This window comes from Gymnogyps californianus, chromosome 5 (genome assembly GCF_018139145.2).
Source record: "Gymnogyps californianus isolate 813 chromosome 5, ASM1813914v2, whole genome shotgun sequence".
NCBI classification, from domain to species: domain Eukaryota; kingdom Metazoa; phylum Chordata; class Aves; order Accipitriformes; family Cathartidae; genus Gymnogyps; species Gymnogyps californianus.
In genome coordinates, this window is record NC_059475.1 from 48,534,135 (window position 1) to 48,551,635 (window position 17,501).

At 39.8% G+C, this 17,501-nt stretch overlaps 1 protein-coding gene across 1 annotated transcript in view; it reads left to right on the forward strand.

Moving 5' to 3' along the window:
- Positions 1-17,501, forward strand: part of TSHR (thyroid stimulating hormone receptor) — an 86,410-nt gene that overhangs the window by 40,418 nt on the left and 28,491 nt on the right. Inside the window, exons 3-5 of the mRNA XM_050897708.1 lie at positions 4,158-4,232; positions 15,188-15,262; positions 16,502-16,576. Coding sequence (XP_050753665.1) covers positions 4,158-4,232; positions 15,188-15,262; positions 16,502-16,576 — 225 coding nt within the window. The remainder of the gene's footprint in view (positions 1-4,157; positions 4,233-15,187; positions 15,263-16,501; positions 16,577-17,501) is intronic.

Below are 17,501 nucleotides of genomic sequence, written 5' to 3' on the forward strand. Positions count from 1 at the left end.
GGTTAAGGAACCAGTACCTGTATTTTAACAGCTCTTGTGTGTATGTCTTGGCCTCTAATGTACCACATATTTCATATGCCTCTCCCAGCCCATAATTTCCATCAGCAATGAAAATTACCAGATCATTCCTTGTTTTGTAAACTCATCTAGAAAATGTTCTGAAGTTTCAATAGGGTGATAGAGACTATATTTACTGTTCCAAATATAGCACTTTGTTTTGCTATATGGTTTCTACTATATAATTTCCACAAATAAACCTTTTTTTCCTCTGTACTGAACAGAAAGTTTAGTTGTCCTCTTTATGAACCTTGTTTAAACAAAAATTTTAGAGCTACCATTTCTCTTAAATGAATGCATATCTCTGTACTCTTGATAGCCAGAAACAGAGATTGTTTCCCTGTGCTGCTTTGCCATGGGAATGAAACAAAAAGCATTTCAATGAAATGCTCAAGTGCAAAGCTAATTCCTGTCAGAAATGCATCAGTGCACTGAAAAAAAAAAGTTTTATAAGGTATTCAGATGCAAGAGAAATTTCTGTTTTACATCCTTAAAGTTGCAAATACATTAAATCTTGGTAGGAGGGCTTCACCTGGTATTTCCTACTGACTTAGGACAGGTTGAACATTCAGTATTTTTAAGGTCAAGGATAAGGAGTCTTTTTCCTGGGCTCAGGATGATGCTTTGGGGTCATATTCATGACTACGTCACAGACACCTGACCTGTAGCTCCCTGAGCAGTTTTCTCCATGGCTTCTCCACGCAAAGTAGCATCCTTGCGTTGCACAGTGCTTTCTGCCAGCAGCCCCATGCAGAGCACAACATTTCCCCTGTGCACTGCACTGTGCAACACAGTGCTCCCACACCTCCCCGGCTCCCCAGTGCTAGCCCATACAGTACAGCCCCAACTCAGGGCTTCGATTGCCTTAGCTGCTCCTGGTTGTCCTCTCGTGAAGTACCCCACACATCACCGAGCTGCCCTCCATCAGCAGCAAAGGAGAACAGGGGCAGCCAGTGGGCAGCAACACAGCAACACAGGGGATGCTGAGGCTGGAAAAAAGCAAAGAAAGGTGGAGAGAGGGAGAAGGAAGAAAATAAGGGCAGGGAAGGGACCTTGTGGCTACTGCCACGTGCCAATCTGCTTTAAATCCTGTGTTCTCAGGCTCTTTCTGAATGGGCAACGGTGATTAAAGTGTTATCTGCAAACAGACTTTCTCTGAAGCTGTGCATTTGGTGTTTAAGCTATGACTGTATTTGTGATGGGTGTTGAAGGCATTTTGAAATCCTGCAAATTAAACACAGCTGGTAGGGAGAGGAGGTGCTGAATTGTAACATGCCTTCAAAATGGGAATTTAAACACGCTTTCCCTCTTCTTCTGATGCACCTCCTTCCAGTTCTGATTGCTATGATTTTTATTTCTTACATTTAACGTGTTGTATTATGTGTTCATTAGCCAGAGCCCAAAGGTCTTTGGAGGCACTCTGAACACTTGGAAGTCAATGTTTATGCACCTTTAATACATGTTTCTGTTTGACATTCCTGTCTCAGAGGAGATTTTGAATGTGTTTCTGTGGGTTTTGGGTGTTTACCTAGATGACACTAAAGCAAATAAAACTACTCATTTCCCTGTCATCAGTGATGATGTGGTTTAATTAATGTACACAAATACATCTGCTTATGAAGCAGAAGAGTGGAGGTCAACACGCAAAGAAAATAAGCCATTTCCTTCCCACTTTTGTCCCACAGCTGTAAGATATAAAACTGTAACTCAATCAGCTCCAAGCCAGGCAGTATAGTAAAAATGTGACATGCAGTGAGGTGGGAAGGGACGTGGGCTGTAGGGGTGAGGGAGGAGGAGGAATCCCTGTTGCTGCTCTTCTGCCTCTTCTCATAAGTGAGAGAAAAGCACTTGCCTGCCTGATGTAAGGTGACCAGTTTTGATTGCGGAGCACACAAAAAGTACTCTCTAATTCCTAGCCCCAGCGTGAGGATGCAATGTTTGTTCATTATCCATTTTTACTTTCATTTTCTGTCAAGCTGATTTATAGATAGCTGTTTGCTACATAGAACAACTTTTTTTTTTTTATAAAAAATTGATATATTGATATTTTATATCATTGATATAACCTAGCTTTTGGTATGTTAAAATGTAGGCTCTGTTAAAATGGAATAATTAATTTTCTTTTAAGACCAAAACTCCAATTTCCTGGGCAATAGACATTTATTGCTTACAGGAAAAAAAAATTAAAGCATCTCACATAAACATCTAACTCTGCAGTACTCAATCACAGAGGTACAGACCGGAAATACTGTCTTTATTGTATTCCTGTTTTATTATCTTCCTTCCTTTTGGAAGAGGCAAATAGCTTTGTAAAAGCAGTATTACTGTAGAATCTGTTGGTCATACAATCTCTACTAGTCACTTTTCTGGTATCTTTTCAAACACCGTTGAATACGTTTCCAAAGTGACCAATAAAAAGTATATCTCATGTTAGAAGAGTTAAAATCAGTTCAGGTAATATGCTTTTAGCTCCAGTCTGGAGAGGACATAAATTCCCTTGGAACAGTTAGTAGTATTAGTCATCTGCTGGTCACAAAGCATGCACTGGTCACAAAGTATTCTTTCAAATTTTTTAAAACATTTTAAGTATTTTTTAATATCCATTGAAAGAAATAAAGATTTATCTTCTTTAAAATTTCTACAAAACATAAAAATCTGATCCATAATTGACTGTATTAAAAAGCCCTCCTGGGTTAAATGATCATATTTTAATTTGCTATTTACTATTATTACTCTTAATACTGTCATTGGAAAAAATGGAAAGAATGTTAAAAATCTTCTCTGTTTTGCTTAAGGAACACAATCCAATTAGAATTGATGTAAAATACCAGTTGGATATTTTTTAAGTTAAGTATGATTCTAGGTCTTTGCAGGTCTACTGATTAAAAAGGAGGAAAGGCATATGATACAATCTCTTTATTATAACATTTTATTTGATTTTGACATAAAAAATTGATGTCTAAGACTATTCTAGTCAATTTAATTTTGTGCATTTAAAATAATGATCAAGTTGCTCAGGGTATGTGTAACCATGCAAAATATTAAAAACTGAGTCAGTAACTTCAATCAAGAATATCAAAAGATAGTACTTAAATATTTTAATAATAAATATAAAGAATATACAAGACTTTCCAATTATTTTAAAAGATCTATAGATTAGAAATATGATATAAAATATGATTAGAAAAGGAAATAAAATACAGGAATACATCTTTTAAATGCTATTCCAGCATTAATAAATTTTAAAACTAAGATATTTTGAAAGACAGAATCAGATAATTTAACCCCAATAGTAATGTCAGTTTCTGAAAATCAGCACTAGTTAGTTTTATTGCAACTTTATTCACACTTTAAAGCCTTTGACAGTAGTTCCAGTATTATCATCCTCCTAATGATGGTGGAGAGACTCTGTAGAGCTATTTTCTCATCACGTTCAATAGATCACTAGCAGTACCAATGCAACTCAGTCTAAACTGTGTGCAAATAAATATTTCTCAAGCTTGCTGTCGGTTTTGCTTCTGAGCCACGTTACTCCTTACATCCTTTACGACATTCACTGTATGGCTACAGTTTCTCTCTAAATTCATGTTAGAGCACATTTTTTTCCTCAGCAACATCAAAGCACTGGTTGCCCTGATGATCTGTTTCCCTCTAGAGAAACTGCGACAGTTGTTGCAGTGATGGCCCAAGTTTTTGGTTTTTGTTTCTTTCCTTCCTTTTTAATTCTTCGATATAGAGAAATATGACAATTTACCTGAGCACTAGATCCCCTTAGAGAACTCCAAGGTGATCTTAAGTGGGGAAAAGGGAAGAAATACGATTCTGAAATGTGAAAAAATGATGTTTGCTTTTGCTGCTTAATAGCACTGTTGTGGTTTTTTGATTTAACTGTATTCTGCAGTATAGTGTGCATCTAAGGCATCAGTCAAAATCAAAATCCTGTTAAAAGTTCCTCCCTCGGACACTGTCTGTGTGTTCAGCAGTGTCATGGCAGTTGGATGAGAAAAAGAATGAGGGAAAAAATAAAGTGGCATGATGGGCACTAGCCGTGGCTTGCCAAGGTCTGAAACTTGTTTCTTTTTCTGTTTGCTGGTGTTTAGCTACATCTCCATCGATGAAACACTTCAGAGTCTGGAGGCCCATTCCTTCAACAGTTTAAGTAAGGTCACTCATATGTAAGTACTGGAATTAAATTAATGAATACAGTGATAAAATAAATTTGGGGATGTGTGGAAATAACATACACATTGATGTTTTGAGTTATCATTCTTGTCTCCTTTGTAGCTAAATATTCCTTATATCCTTTCTCTGTAATGTGTCCGTCCCTTTTTTGACTTGTGCTTTCTTTCCCTACATCTTTTTGGTTCCAAAGTGTAGTGAAAAATATGTGGGACTACATTATGAGCTTGATGGCAAGTTGAAATAAACTGGCAACTAAGAATTACTTCTGTCAAATTACTGAAGGTAAGTGTAAAACAGTAACATAAGCACCAGAACTAAAATCAGAAGGGCCAAAGCACAGAGCAAAATGGCACTAGCTGGAGATATGAAGAATAATAAGTAACCATTCTGGAAGTACACTAGTAAAATGAAGAGTGTTTATCCGGTTATTAAATGGAACAGGAATGTTATGGACAAAGGCTTCTGGGAAGTGGTTTTCTGCCCTTTTGTTCTGACCAGTCCTCACCAACTGATGCACTAGGGCAGTTACAAAAGTGTAGGATACCTGCATCCAGGCAGTTCCTGTCATTCAGCAGTACCCTGTCAAAATGAGAAGGTAATATACTGAATAGAGGTTCAGAGGATCCATCCTGCATCTGGTACTCTTCCATGTTTCCAATACTGATCCAAATGAGGGAATGGAAAGTGTGCCAGTGTCGTAAAGCTCAGATGAGTTGCAGTTTGGCGTATTTCAGAGAAGATTTGTGTTTGCAGAGGTTCCATGGGAGAGCACTGTTGGTCATCACGGATCCAGAAAACATTGTCAGAGAGGAAAGACTTTCTTGTCTAGAAAGAAAACATGCCACAGGCAGATATACCTTTTAAGGTTGTTGCAAGGGGTGAAAGCTACAACCCATTTTCCACACTGATGTTTGACAAAGCAAAAGTAATAATAACCTTAAATTAGATTAGGCAAGATTCATGTTAGACTCTAGGAAATGTTTTCATATGGCTGGCATAAGTAAATTGGTTTTTTAATGCTAGACTTGTTTTCCTGGGGAGGTTGTCCCTATCACCAGAGGCCTTTAAGGCTGTGTAATCAGAAACTCCATAGGTCTGTTTAATCTTCACTCAGAGAAAGAGATTGAACTAGATGATCTCTTAACACTGCTCTATTTTCTATAATTTTTTTCCTTTTACTTTACACAGTGTGAAACAGAAAGGTTAATAAAAATAAAGCAGAAAGTATCATTACTGTTACTGTAGATAGAGAGCAACTAATGCTGGAAAGTGGAAGTGCCTCCCCTAAGAGTACCTGACAGGCAGAGCTAGAAGTAGAGTCCAGGATCCTGAGACCTAGTTCAGTCCAATAACATGCTCCTGTAATATTCCTGAAAGAGTTTCACAGGAAGGCTTTGGTGTGATAACAGTACTTATCTTTGGTTATAAGGCCATTCCCTCTTGTGTAGATGGTTTTTCCAGGCCTGTCATCTTCATGTTCTCTCTTCCTCTTTCACAGTTGTTGTGTCTTTAGGATTTCTTGTTTAACACAAATGAACATTTACTGGCAGCACATTTTATAAGCAATGAATAAAGCATTTGGCACTGTGCATTACAAATTCTTCATGTGGTACTTGTTTTGTGGTTCACTTTATTACAAGTTAAAGACAAAATGCTCTTGGGCCATCGCATGTCATTGCAGGATTCTTCCATGCAATATGCAGTATAGTATCTTGTCTGTTTTAAATGATATGGATATAAAGGCTTCTTGAGGATGGCTTGAGGAAAAAGGAGCTAGCTGGCTAGATAGCTGTTTTCTATTGTTTCTATATTAGATTCAAAGTGGAGAACAGACTAGAAAAATCTCCCTCAGGATCTTAATTCATAACACAAAACTGATCTCCTTCAAAGGGTAATGTAATGTAAGCCTTTGAATATAAAGAACTCTTCCACAAAATGCGCACTTTTAAATGTGTGACTCGTTTGAAGGAGTGGTGGATAGAGCTCTGGTGTTGCCAGTGCCTCCCAAGGCACTCATTCATGTGATGTGCTCTGTAGCACTGCCTAATTTGCATTACTTTCTACTACCTAAAGGGTTGGCAAGGAATATGAGTAGAAGCCTTTTCTCCTGTCCTTTTCCAGTCTCTAACCACCCCCAAAGCACATTCATATTCCTGCCTGGGAGGACAGCCTGTGCCCCTTGCCATAAGCATGCCTCAGTCACGGCTCCCCTGAAGTCAGGCCAGAGCACACCAGCAAGGTCCAGAAGTGCTGCATTATCACACCCATGCCAGATCCCAGGCCTGGGTGTGCTGTCCATGACCAGGAAGCTGCAGGCCTGGGCAGGAGTCAGCAGAGCTCACGGGCACCTACACGCAAGTGACCTATAGCACAGGCTGCAGGGAGGGCACAGTGGGGAGGTTTCCTGATCTGCTATACAAGGGTTATGGTAATGTGGGGCTCCTTATATTTCTCACAAGGCACTACCAAAAAAGAAACTGTACACAGACATACAAGAGATACATTTTTTTTTTCTGTGCAAGAGCCAAAAATACTACCCAGGGCAACACACCAGACCTCTACTCACAAAAGCTATAGGCAAGCCCCAAACCTTTGCACATAGCCCACGAAGAAGGACTACCTCTACCACTCAAAAGCACTTACCAGGTTTTTAAAATCTGTTTGGAAGTAAGGCACATGTATTATTTAATCAGGGACTATCCAGGCATCTGGCAAATTAGGCAGTTGCGTATAAGTTGTAAAAGAAAGCAATTTATAAATTTGACCATTTTTCTGAATTCCTTCCATAACTCCTCTGATTTGTTAACACTTATCGCTGTTGAGTTTGATTTACTTTCCAAAGAAAAGATCATTCAGGGATAAATGTATATGTTGTGCTATGCATTTGTTTAATGTTCTCCACTTGCATAGTATTTTCAAAGTATTATTGCTAAAATAATACTGGGTAAAGATCATAGGGTATTTTAAAGGAGGTTGAAGTTACTCTAACAGTTGTGAAAAGAAGTCATTTCACAGAGTTTCATTTTCACAGGTTGTTTTTCATGGACTTTTCATAAAGTGCAGTTTTATGTAAATAATCTTTTTACCCTAATTTAAACTTATACACACAGTTTCATTTTGAAAACATTTGTTTTTAAACATAAGAACTTCTTAGGAAAAAATTTTGTGTTTGTGGAAGGGAGGAACTAATTGCTTTGGCTTAAGTGTCATGTGAAAAGGCATCCTGTGTTCATCATCATCCCTGTCTGCCAAGCCTGTTAGCGTGCCTCAGCTTTGATCTTCAGCGCTCCATTTTCTTGGTCCTTACTCAGTTCATGTGCCTCTGTCCTGACTTTCTGTTCTTTCCAGACCTCAGCTCTCTTAAAGCATAGGTTATATTTTTATGAACTTATGCCTGTCAAGTGCTGAGCAACTTCTGCAAACTAAGGATACTGATCACCTGCTGTATTTTAATGGGCCAGATCTCATTTTGGTTGTAATTAATGGCAAAATTCCCACTCTATGAAGATGAAAATCAGGGCCAAGACTTTGTGGGTTTTTTTTTCCCCAATTGTGTTAAATTGGGCTCACAATGGTTTCTTGTTCCTTCTTTTTGTCTTTACCTTTTTAAAGTATGTCTGTGAGACCAACTTAAGGTTTACAAATTCAGAACTGTCTCTCCCATACAAGGGCATAAGTATTTTCTCTAGATATAATCGTGAAAGTGTCTGATTAGGGATCTGCTTGGTAGAGTACCATGAGATACAGCCCTGGAGGGAAGAGGGGCCCAAGAAAGCTGGTGAATATTCAAGGATCACCTCCTCCAAGCTCAGGAGCGATGCATCCCAACAAAGAGGAAGCCAGGCAAAAACGCCAGGAGGCCTGCGTGGATGAACAAGGAGCTCCTGGACAAACTCAAACACAAAAAGGAAGCCTGCAGAGGGTGGAAGCAAGGACAGGTAGCCTGGGAGGAATACAGAGAAATTGTCCGAGCAGCCAGGGATCAGGTTAGGAAAGCCAAAGCCCTGACAGAATGAAATCTGGCCAGGGATGTCAAGGGCAACAAGAAAAGCTTCTGTAGGTATGTCGGTGACAAAAGGAAGACTAGGGAAAATGTGGGCCCTCTCCAGAAGGAAACAGGAGACCTGGTTACCTGGGATATGGAGAAGTCTGAGGTACTCCATGAGTTTTTTGCCTCAGTCTTCACTGGCAAGTGCTCCAGCCACACCGCCCAAGTCGCAGAAGGCAAAGGCAGGGACTGGGAGAATGAAGAACCGCTCACTGTAGGAGAAGATCAGGTTTGAGACCATCTAAGGAACCTGAAGGTGCACAAGTCCATGGGACCTGATGAGATGCATCTGTGGGTCCTGAGGGAACCAGCAGATGAAGTGGCTAAGGCACTATCCATCATATTTGAGAAATCATGGCAGTCTGGTGAAGTTCCCACTAACTGGAAAAGCGGAGATAGAATGATGGGTAATGGCTTTAAATTGAAAGAGCATAGATTTAGATTAGATATAAGGAAGATATTCTTTACTGTGAGGGTGGTGAGGCACTGGAACAGGTTGCCCAGATAAGCTGTGGGTGCCCCACCCCTGGAAGTGTTCAAGGCCAGGTTGGATGGGGCTTTGAGCAACCTGGTCTAGTGGAAGGTGTCCCTGCCCATGGCAGGGGGGTTGGAACTAGGTGATCTTTAAGGTCCCTTCCAACCCAAACCATTCTATGATTAGCAGTCAATGTCTCTGTGTAGTTGTCTTACTAGTAGAGCTGCAGCTTGGTAGCATTACACTAAATAAAAAGCTTTTGTAATTAGGTCATTGTTTCTCAGGCAGACATTCCTGTGGAAGGAACCTCAGAAAAATTCACTCTTTCTTTTTCCCTTCTCTATGTCTCTGCTCACTCTCCTCTGATCTCTCCCTACTCCCTTCTCCTCCGCACTCCAAAAGCTCTCTCCTCTTATACAACCACATGAAAAGCCCTCTCAGCATTTGGGAACAGGGCCAAAGGTTATGGTTCAAGTGGCTTGCCCTCATAAATGCAACGTCATTTGGATACCTGGTGGGGGACCGCTCTCCATCTCTGCAGTGAGCTGTGGTGAGCTGGAGCCAAGGGCCGGGGCAGCTCCACCAGCCTCCGGGCCAGGGCTGCACTTCTCTTCTTGGACAGCTTGCGGAGCCTGGTCATGGGACATGGCGCTGCAGAAAGGAGAGGTGATTTGATGGAAATATCTGAGAAGCAACTGGAGAGGGAGACTGAAGAGATTTGGGGGGACTGCTGTATACCTGCAGTGAATTTCAGGGCACTGGGACAAGTGCTGTGCAGAAAAATCTTGTTATAAGCTGCAGTCTGGAAGTAGGGAATAGACTGTCGGGAGCCCGAGCCCATTTTCTGGTGCTAGCGCTGCAAAGGCTTGGCAGGTGCATGCAGATGAAATAACACGGATAGTTTGGCTGTAGAGGGAGAATAAAACATGGAAGTATATATACAAGTGAGAGAAGCCAAGGAAGCTATAGGCAAAGCAAGTCTAAGAAGGTAGAGAGGGGTCCCAATTTATTACAAGAAAAAAAAAAAGGGCTGATTTAAAACATTTCAGAACTGCTGACCTGGATGTCCTTAGTCTTCGTAGGTATCTCAGCATAACGAGACTATATTGAGACTCTATGGCCAGATCTGCAGTTTCTGGAATCTGGTCTTGAACAAACTCAGGGATGTGTCAATATTGCAAGGCAGGTATGAAAGACATGCCTGGTAAATGAAATTTAGAAGCCACTTAAATATGTAAATGCTTGTGCTTTTTTTTTAATGTTACTAAATTAATATAGAATGTTAAGTAGCTTATTAACCTTTCTAGAAGTTATCTGGTGAACTTACGTCTCATTAATTAATTCCTTAGACTAATATTTGAATAGTTCTTATTATTACTTTCATTTTTAGATTCATTTGAATTTGGAACTAAATATTTATATCTCTGTAACTGAACATAAGTTCATAGTTATTTGTAAGTCTTGACACAGGACTTTGTATCATCAAGTGACTTTCTCTGCACATCTGTTCTTGACATGTTAAAGATTTTTAAGTATTTTAAAAAGCAAAACTGTCCTGTTCATGGGCAGTCAGGTGGTGGTTTGATTGTGAACCTAGTACATTTTTAATTACTAGTCTGAGTGCCAGAAATAAAATTTAAAACATTGATTGTCTTTAAAGCACAAATAAGCCAATTCTCAATTGTTTTATGTACTTTTAAAAATAAAGTAGAAGCTGAATAGTTTGTAAAGTAACTTTGAATAATTTTGTAAATACTCCACAAATAATTCTGTTATCTTGTGGGTAGGTAGCAGCATCCTTCTTTCTTATGAGCATCTCTAAGTAATTTTAGTTAGGACTGCAAAGTGAAATGTTTGTTCACGGCACCTTTTGCCTCTCTGCGTCAATGGTCAACAAAGATGCCTATTAACCATCTTAGGTTTTTTTTATATCGTTGAAGCACTTCATTCCCAGAAGGAGTCAGAATTGCTACATTGCTGTTGGATGTAGAATTTAAGCACTGTATGCTAAGATTACGTTGTATTTATAGAGTGTGTCAAAGTTCCATTTCAAAAGTCATTGAAAATCAGCTCTCATAGACACTTAGATACCTGGGAACTAGCCTACTAGACATTTTTAAGTATACTCTTTGGCTTTATCTGCATTTTAGGCACCTAAAACTACTAATAGCTTTCCTAGAGCTGCTTTTCAAAGGAACCTTAACTTTCTAAATCAGTGGGTTTCAATCTTTTCAATTCACCAAATCAGAAAAGCTTACTGATAAAACTGCAAACCCTGTTTAATGAATCTGATAATCAACTTGCTTTTCTTAGTTTTTTTGATCCTTTGGAAGTAATCCTTACACCACAGCAGTCTTTTGATTACAATTTGAAATCGTAAAAAATTGTGAAATCCAGTTTGCATATCACTATCCTGTTAACTGATGAGATCAGAACTATTCAAATATCTTCTCTCCTTATGGGTTTAACTTCATAGGCTCCAATATTGATGGAGCTATAGATATCCTTTAAATCTGTGATTTTAGGGGGGATTCCTTCCAGTACTGAGATTAATGATGTTTGAGTGTGCAAAACAAGGACAGCAGCACAATTCATAAATGGAACTGAATTTGAAGATCTTTCTTTTTCATGCATATGAAATGAGAGGCCACATATTCAGCCAGTCAAGTGCAAGAGGCACATTTGACTGGATTAGAAGTAGAGAAAATTGGATTTTTCTCCTGATTTTTTTCTTAAGCATAGCATTCACTTTGATCAAATCGCCTTTTACCTTTTTATACCTCTCTCGTCCTCTTTCTCATCTATTTTGACTAGAGACATCTAAGCAACTGGCTGTCTGCTGTTGATTTCTGTAGTGCCTACCACAATGGGCCCTTTTCTTCCTTTTGGGCTTTAAGAAACCTCTGTAATACAAAGTGTAGGATGAAATGCAAATATAAATACAGTATATATTAAAGCATACTTCTTTCCTAATCTCAGCATTACCAATTCAAGGAAATGGAACAGCAAGGACATAAACCTTTCCCCAGTGTTCAGTTGAATCATATTGATTTCCTCACTCACATTATTTAAGCTTTTCTCACTGTGCCAACTGTCTCATCTGGCAGTTTTAAATCTTTTATTACCAGATTAATTAGTTTTTCATTTGCCTTTGTTAAACAGCACATGCCCTCTCATGGCCCAGTTACTTAATAAATCAAAATCTGATTGAACCTCATTGCATTATTTTGTGCTTCCAATTTTAGTACCATCTGCAGATTTCAAATTCTTATTTTCAGTACCCTCACCCAAATCATTTACGCAGAATACTATGAATCGCAACAAGCCAAAACCTGATGACTCTACGGTACTCCAATGCATTATCCATTTCCAGGCTGAAGGTTGATCTGAAGACTGTCTTTCCCTGGAATATGTTTGGTCCACAACAAAGGAATATCTGGCCAGGACGCTCATCAGTCCAGCATTTTAAATGTAGTCAGTGATGGAAAAAACACATCAGTTAAAGTTTATGGAGCAAATTCCACTGTTGGGAATGTGATAGCTACATAACTAATAAAATAATTTGAGAGAAAAAAAAGAGACTGACACTGAGAAGATTTCTTTTAAATACAGTGTCGTGGTTTAAGCCCAGTCGGCAACAAAGCACCACGAAGCTGCTCACTCACTCACTCCTCCCCCCTGGCGGGATGGGGAGGAGAAGATACAGCAAAAAAGCTTGTGGGTCGAGACAAGGACAGGGAGGGATCACTCACCACTTATGGTCACAGGCAAAAAAAACACTTGGCTTGGGGAAAAAAAAAAAGAAATCAATTTAATTTGTTACCAATCAAATCAGAGTAGGATAATGAGAAATAGAACCGTATCTTAAAAACACACCTTCCCCCCTGCCCCTCCCTTCTTCCCAGGCTCAGCTTTGCTCCTGATACCTCTACCTCCTCCCCGCCGTGGCGCAGGGGGATGGGGAATGGGGAACGGGGGTTGCGGTCAGTTCATCACATGCTGTTTCTGCTGCTCCTTCCTCCTCGGGGGAGGACTCCTCACACTCTTCCCCTGCTCCAGCGTGGGGTCCCTCCCACGGGAGACAGTCCTCCGCGAACTGCTCCAACTCAAGTCCTTTGCACAGGCTGCAGTCCTCCACAAACTGCTCCAGCGTGGGCTTCCCAACAGAGGAGTCGTCGTCATCATCGTCTTCTTCTTCCTCCTCTTAGTCCTCTTCTTCCTCCATCTTCTCCTTCCTCCATCATCTTCTTCTTCTTCCTCTGTCTTCCTCCATCTTCCTCCGCCTCCACCCTTTATCTCCCTCAGCAGCTTTTTTCCCTTCTTAAATTCGCTATCACAGAGGCGCTGCCACCATTGCCGATTGGCTCGGCCTTGGCCAGAGGCGGGTCTGAGTTGGAGCCAGGGAAGCTTCTAGCAGCTTCTTCCTGTTGCTGATTGGCTCGGCCTTGGCCAGAGGCGGGTCCGACTTGGAGCCGGGGAAGCTTCTAGCAGCTTCTCACAGGAGCCACCCCTGTAGCCCCTCCCCCACTACACAAACCCAACACATACAGAAACAGTACTGTTCAAAGTAGCTAACAGACATGAAGAATATTTGAATACAGCACTGTAATAGCAGTAGTATAGCTATTAATTACACCAGTTTAACACACAAGTAAAAGGTAAAAATTGTCTCCCTGCAATGTTGGAGTAAACAGAGTAAAAACTGAAGACTTGAAAGATGGAACAGAACTGTTTTGTCCATACAACTGTATATAGAGAGGCTGAAGTCTTGGTACCTGTATCTACATACTGATTTATCTACTGTCTTATGTCTCTTTTCCCACTTTTATTTCTCAGACAACTTGGCTGGGTTGATTTTATCCTGTAAATATGATTCCAGTGGCAGAGGTATCCTTAAAACCCAACTTCCTGTTACCTATATTGTGTAGGTTACTTGGCACTCTTAGGGCATGGTAAATCAAATACCACTGGCTTCTGCCCATTGAGTCTCTGCCCAGTAGCACCACTTCTTGGACTGACTTAAGCCAAGAACATCACCCACACAACCTGCACCACCATGCCATCTATACCTGTCATCTTCATCAAATTTCTCTATACAAGTAGCAAGAAGTGCTTCCCTCAGCCCACTGTTCCACAGCTAGTCTCAGAAGGAAGACTGGCACCATTCTTTCTATGTGGTTTCCATATTAAGAAAGGCTGAGAGTTGTTCCAGCAGAGTTGTAAGACCAGTGTCCAGAGCTGGTTTAAGGTAAAGAAATAGAAGTAAACATGCAAAAAGGGCTATCCCCTTCAGGAGACACTAAAGAGGCCAGGAAAGGAAAAGTGTGCATGTGATGGGGACAGGTATGGGTGGGTTTTTTCATAAAAGATGAAAATTTGGTAGGTCTACTGAGTCTAGACAGGGAATTTTGGCACAGTCTGATTGGTGCAGCCAGACTGCTGACTGTCATTATGGATAGAAAAGAAAGAAATCTGCTGAAAAAAAGAGGACTGAGAAAGATTGAGGAAAATTGCATTAAGGGCAGAGACAAAAATTTCAGAAAAAGGAGGAAGAGTCATGATGCCACGCAATGATCATGATGGCTAGAGGGGCAGCAGCCCCACCAACGCACCTACAAAAAGCACCCAGCATGGCCATAACCATGATCAGTGTCAGGCTGGTTCTTCAACATGTGCAGTCTAAAAAGCCATCTGCAGACCAAACTGTCACCCAGGTAGAAGTATTTAAAGACTTAACTGTGGGCAGTTATAAGATGCAAGGAATGAAGTCTGTGTTACATTTTGCATCAGTATAAAGCAGAGATACACTATCCTCCATACTGCTGGACATGGCTATATAGTGAATGGTGTGTCCATTTCACGTCTCAGAATGGAGTTAATTTAAGTGAACTGAGCCATCTTTTGGATCCACTGATGAGTTCTGTAAGAGAGACAGGAAAAATAACACAAAATACTGTTAGAGACATGAAGGAAGTAACCAGAAAAATAGGACATGAAATTATAAGCTAAATAAATGGTTGTAAATTGATAGGATTATTATACATCAATACTGAAAGTTTTGCTTAACTTTTCTTCTTTTTACTCAACTGTGCAGACACAAAACTCTCACCATGTTCAAAGTAATAGCCATTACCACAGGCTATTGCTTTGATTTTAGGACCATACAGACAAAGGATCCATAATCAAATCTCAGGTGCTTCTTCCCCCCTTGCTTAAACTAGCCAGTCTCCAGGACCGCATCTATCCAGATGATAATTCATCATTGTAAGATTGCTGAGAATGCATAGTGGTCTTGAGCTAGTGCTGGCCAGTACAAAAGCTCATTGCAGGAATTAGGTCCCTGAAATGTCATCTTAACATAGCTGATTTCTGTTATGATAAATAATTAAATGATCAATGTGGTAATGTTCCTCCTTTTTTTACAGTGAAATTCGGAATCTTAGAAACTTGGATTACATAGATCCAGATGCCTTTAAGAACCTTCCACTTTTGAAGTACCTGTAAGTATTTAGCACCTGTAACAAGTTGGCACTTAAGCCTCACAGATGACTCTTAACACTATAGCAGGTTTGTTTCTTTGCATTTCATTTTGGAACTGATTGCAATGTTTCTCCTTGTTGATTTATTTTAATGATAGAAAGCCAGCTAGGGTAGGGGTTGGAACTTTGATGATTTTTGCGAGAAAGGAAAACACGTTCACAAATTCATTGGTAATTTTGCCATTCTTTTTATCCACTAAATGTTTGGAATACACTAATGTTTCCTTGGCAAAATTCCACAGCTAGCTTTCTTCTTATCATAAGTGCTGTCTTACTATATTTTTGTAGGGAACAGTGGGAAGAAGGGACACAACAGAAATATACATATCTTTTATATTTACTAGATATTCACGCAGGGTTTTAAAGCACACCTGTCAGCTAAATGTGACAAGCCCATCTATAGACATCTGATTTCATATGACCTCTATGGCAGAAAGAAATCCTGAAAAATTCTCTGTATTCCCATGAAGTTTCTAAAGAGCAGCGCAGAGTAACCAAACCATGAAATTCCAAAATTATAGTATAGGAAAGAGAAATGAGAAAGAGAATAACTTCTGTGATTTTGAGTAACGTTTGGAAGACTCTAGAAAGGGCTGGGGGCTGGGGGGGGAGTAGTGGTGAGGAGGAAAGATTTTTCCTATAGATCTGAAAGCAATAAAAAGAAAGTAGTCAAAACAATTTCATTTCAGGAGCATAGTTTTAAAAATTGAGAACTATATTTTCTTAAGTTATTTCCACTCTACTGGAGTTCAGAAATAAGGGGCATTAACTGTATTCACATCTGAAGACAGTTTCCCTTTTTAGAGCTATTTGAACAGCTCTTAGCCTTAATGAAAGATAGAGGATTTGGGGGTTCAGACTGTTGTCTGAAGCAGCCTTAATCTCTCTAGTGAATCCATAGTTACAATTTTTTTTCCTCCCTATCCACCTCACAGGCTACTTCCTTCTGTAGATCTGCTTAGCTGTCATCTTATTCTGTGTTCCCATTTTTTAGATTCTGTAATTTACCACAAATCTGGTATTTTAATTTTTTTAATTGTTCTTGCATCCTTATATTTTGGACAGTTGATTATAAATCAATTGATTGACAATACAGAGGATGAAAGAACTGTCCTACACTGTCAAATGCTTTAAATACATTGTTTGTTGTTGTCCAGTGATCCAGCACATGTAATTCTTTCTGTTTCTTCTCTCTTTCAGTGGTATTTTTAATACTGGACTCAAAGCATTTCCAGACCTCACCAAAATCTACTCATCTGATGTGAACTTTTTACTGTAAGTATCTGTCCCACAGCTGGTTAGAATACTGCCATCCTCAGATCCCAAGAACACCTACAGTGAAGGTTTCTGTTTTGGAGAAAAATATCAAATAAGTCCAACAAAGCAGTTTTCCTCAAGCTATATTTCAATGATCATTTGTACCAAATCTGGAAAATGCCAGGTCACCTAGCACTATACATTTGACCTGGATGAGAGACATGGACACCCAACTGCATTTCTCTTGAATTAGCCAAAGCATCTGATACACACCTTCTACAGGCCTTTTGCTTTTATTTTGTTTTTGTAATGGCTGTGCAATACCTGAATTAGTCTGAAGTCAGAAGAGTGTGACACACAGGACCTGATCCGACATACAGCCTGCTAACATGAAGTCATCCTGTCAACATTCTTCTAACAAATTCACATGTACTGGCATGGTGAGCTCATATTGCACATTTTCTGATACTACTCTTCACTGAGCTCCTACATTGTTGAATCATAACCTCCATTGGCTATCTGTCTTCTTTCTTCTGACCCCACCCTGAGCACAGAAGACTCAAGAGCAGGAGAACTGGACAATCTTGAGAGCAATTGTTTATCATTACACCTTTAAAAAGCTCATTGTTGGCTGAGCTCACATTTTTAGGAAGATTTTGGTGAAGACTTATCCAAAATATGTTGCTTCATACAATTAATGTTTTAATAAAGAAAACAGAAAAGGAGCTTAAAAAGCAATTCACCACAGCTGAGAAGTAGAGCTTTTAAGTCACTAGACCAGGAGCACCTTGCTTTCATGACAGCCTTAGTAGTGAGGTCAGCTCAGGCTGGCACAGCATGTCTTTAAGAAGGAGGACTACCCATCTTCCTTCTCTCACTCACCCTTTTTTCATAGTAGTTGAATGAGATGCATGCTCTTTTAGATTGACAGCGTAAGCTTCTA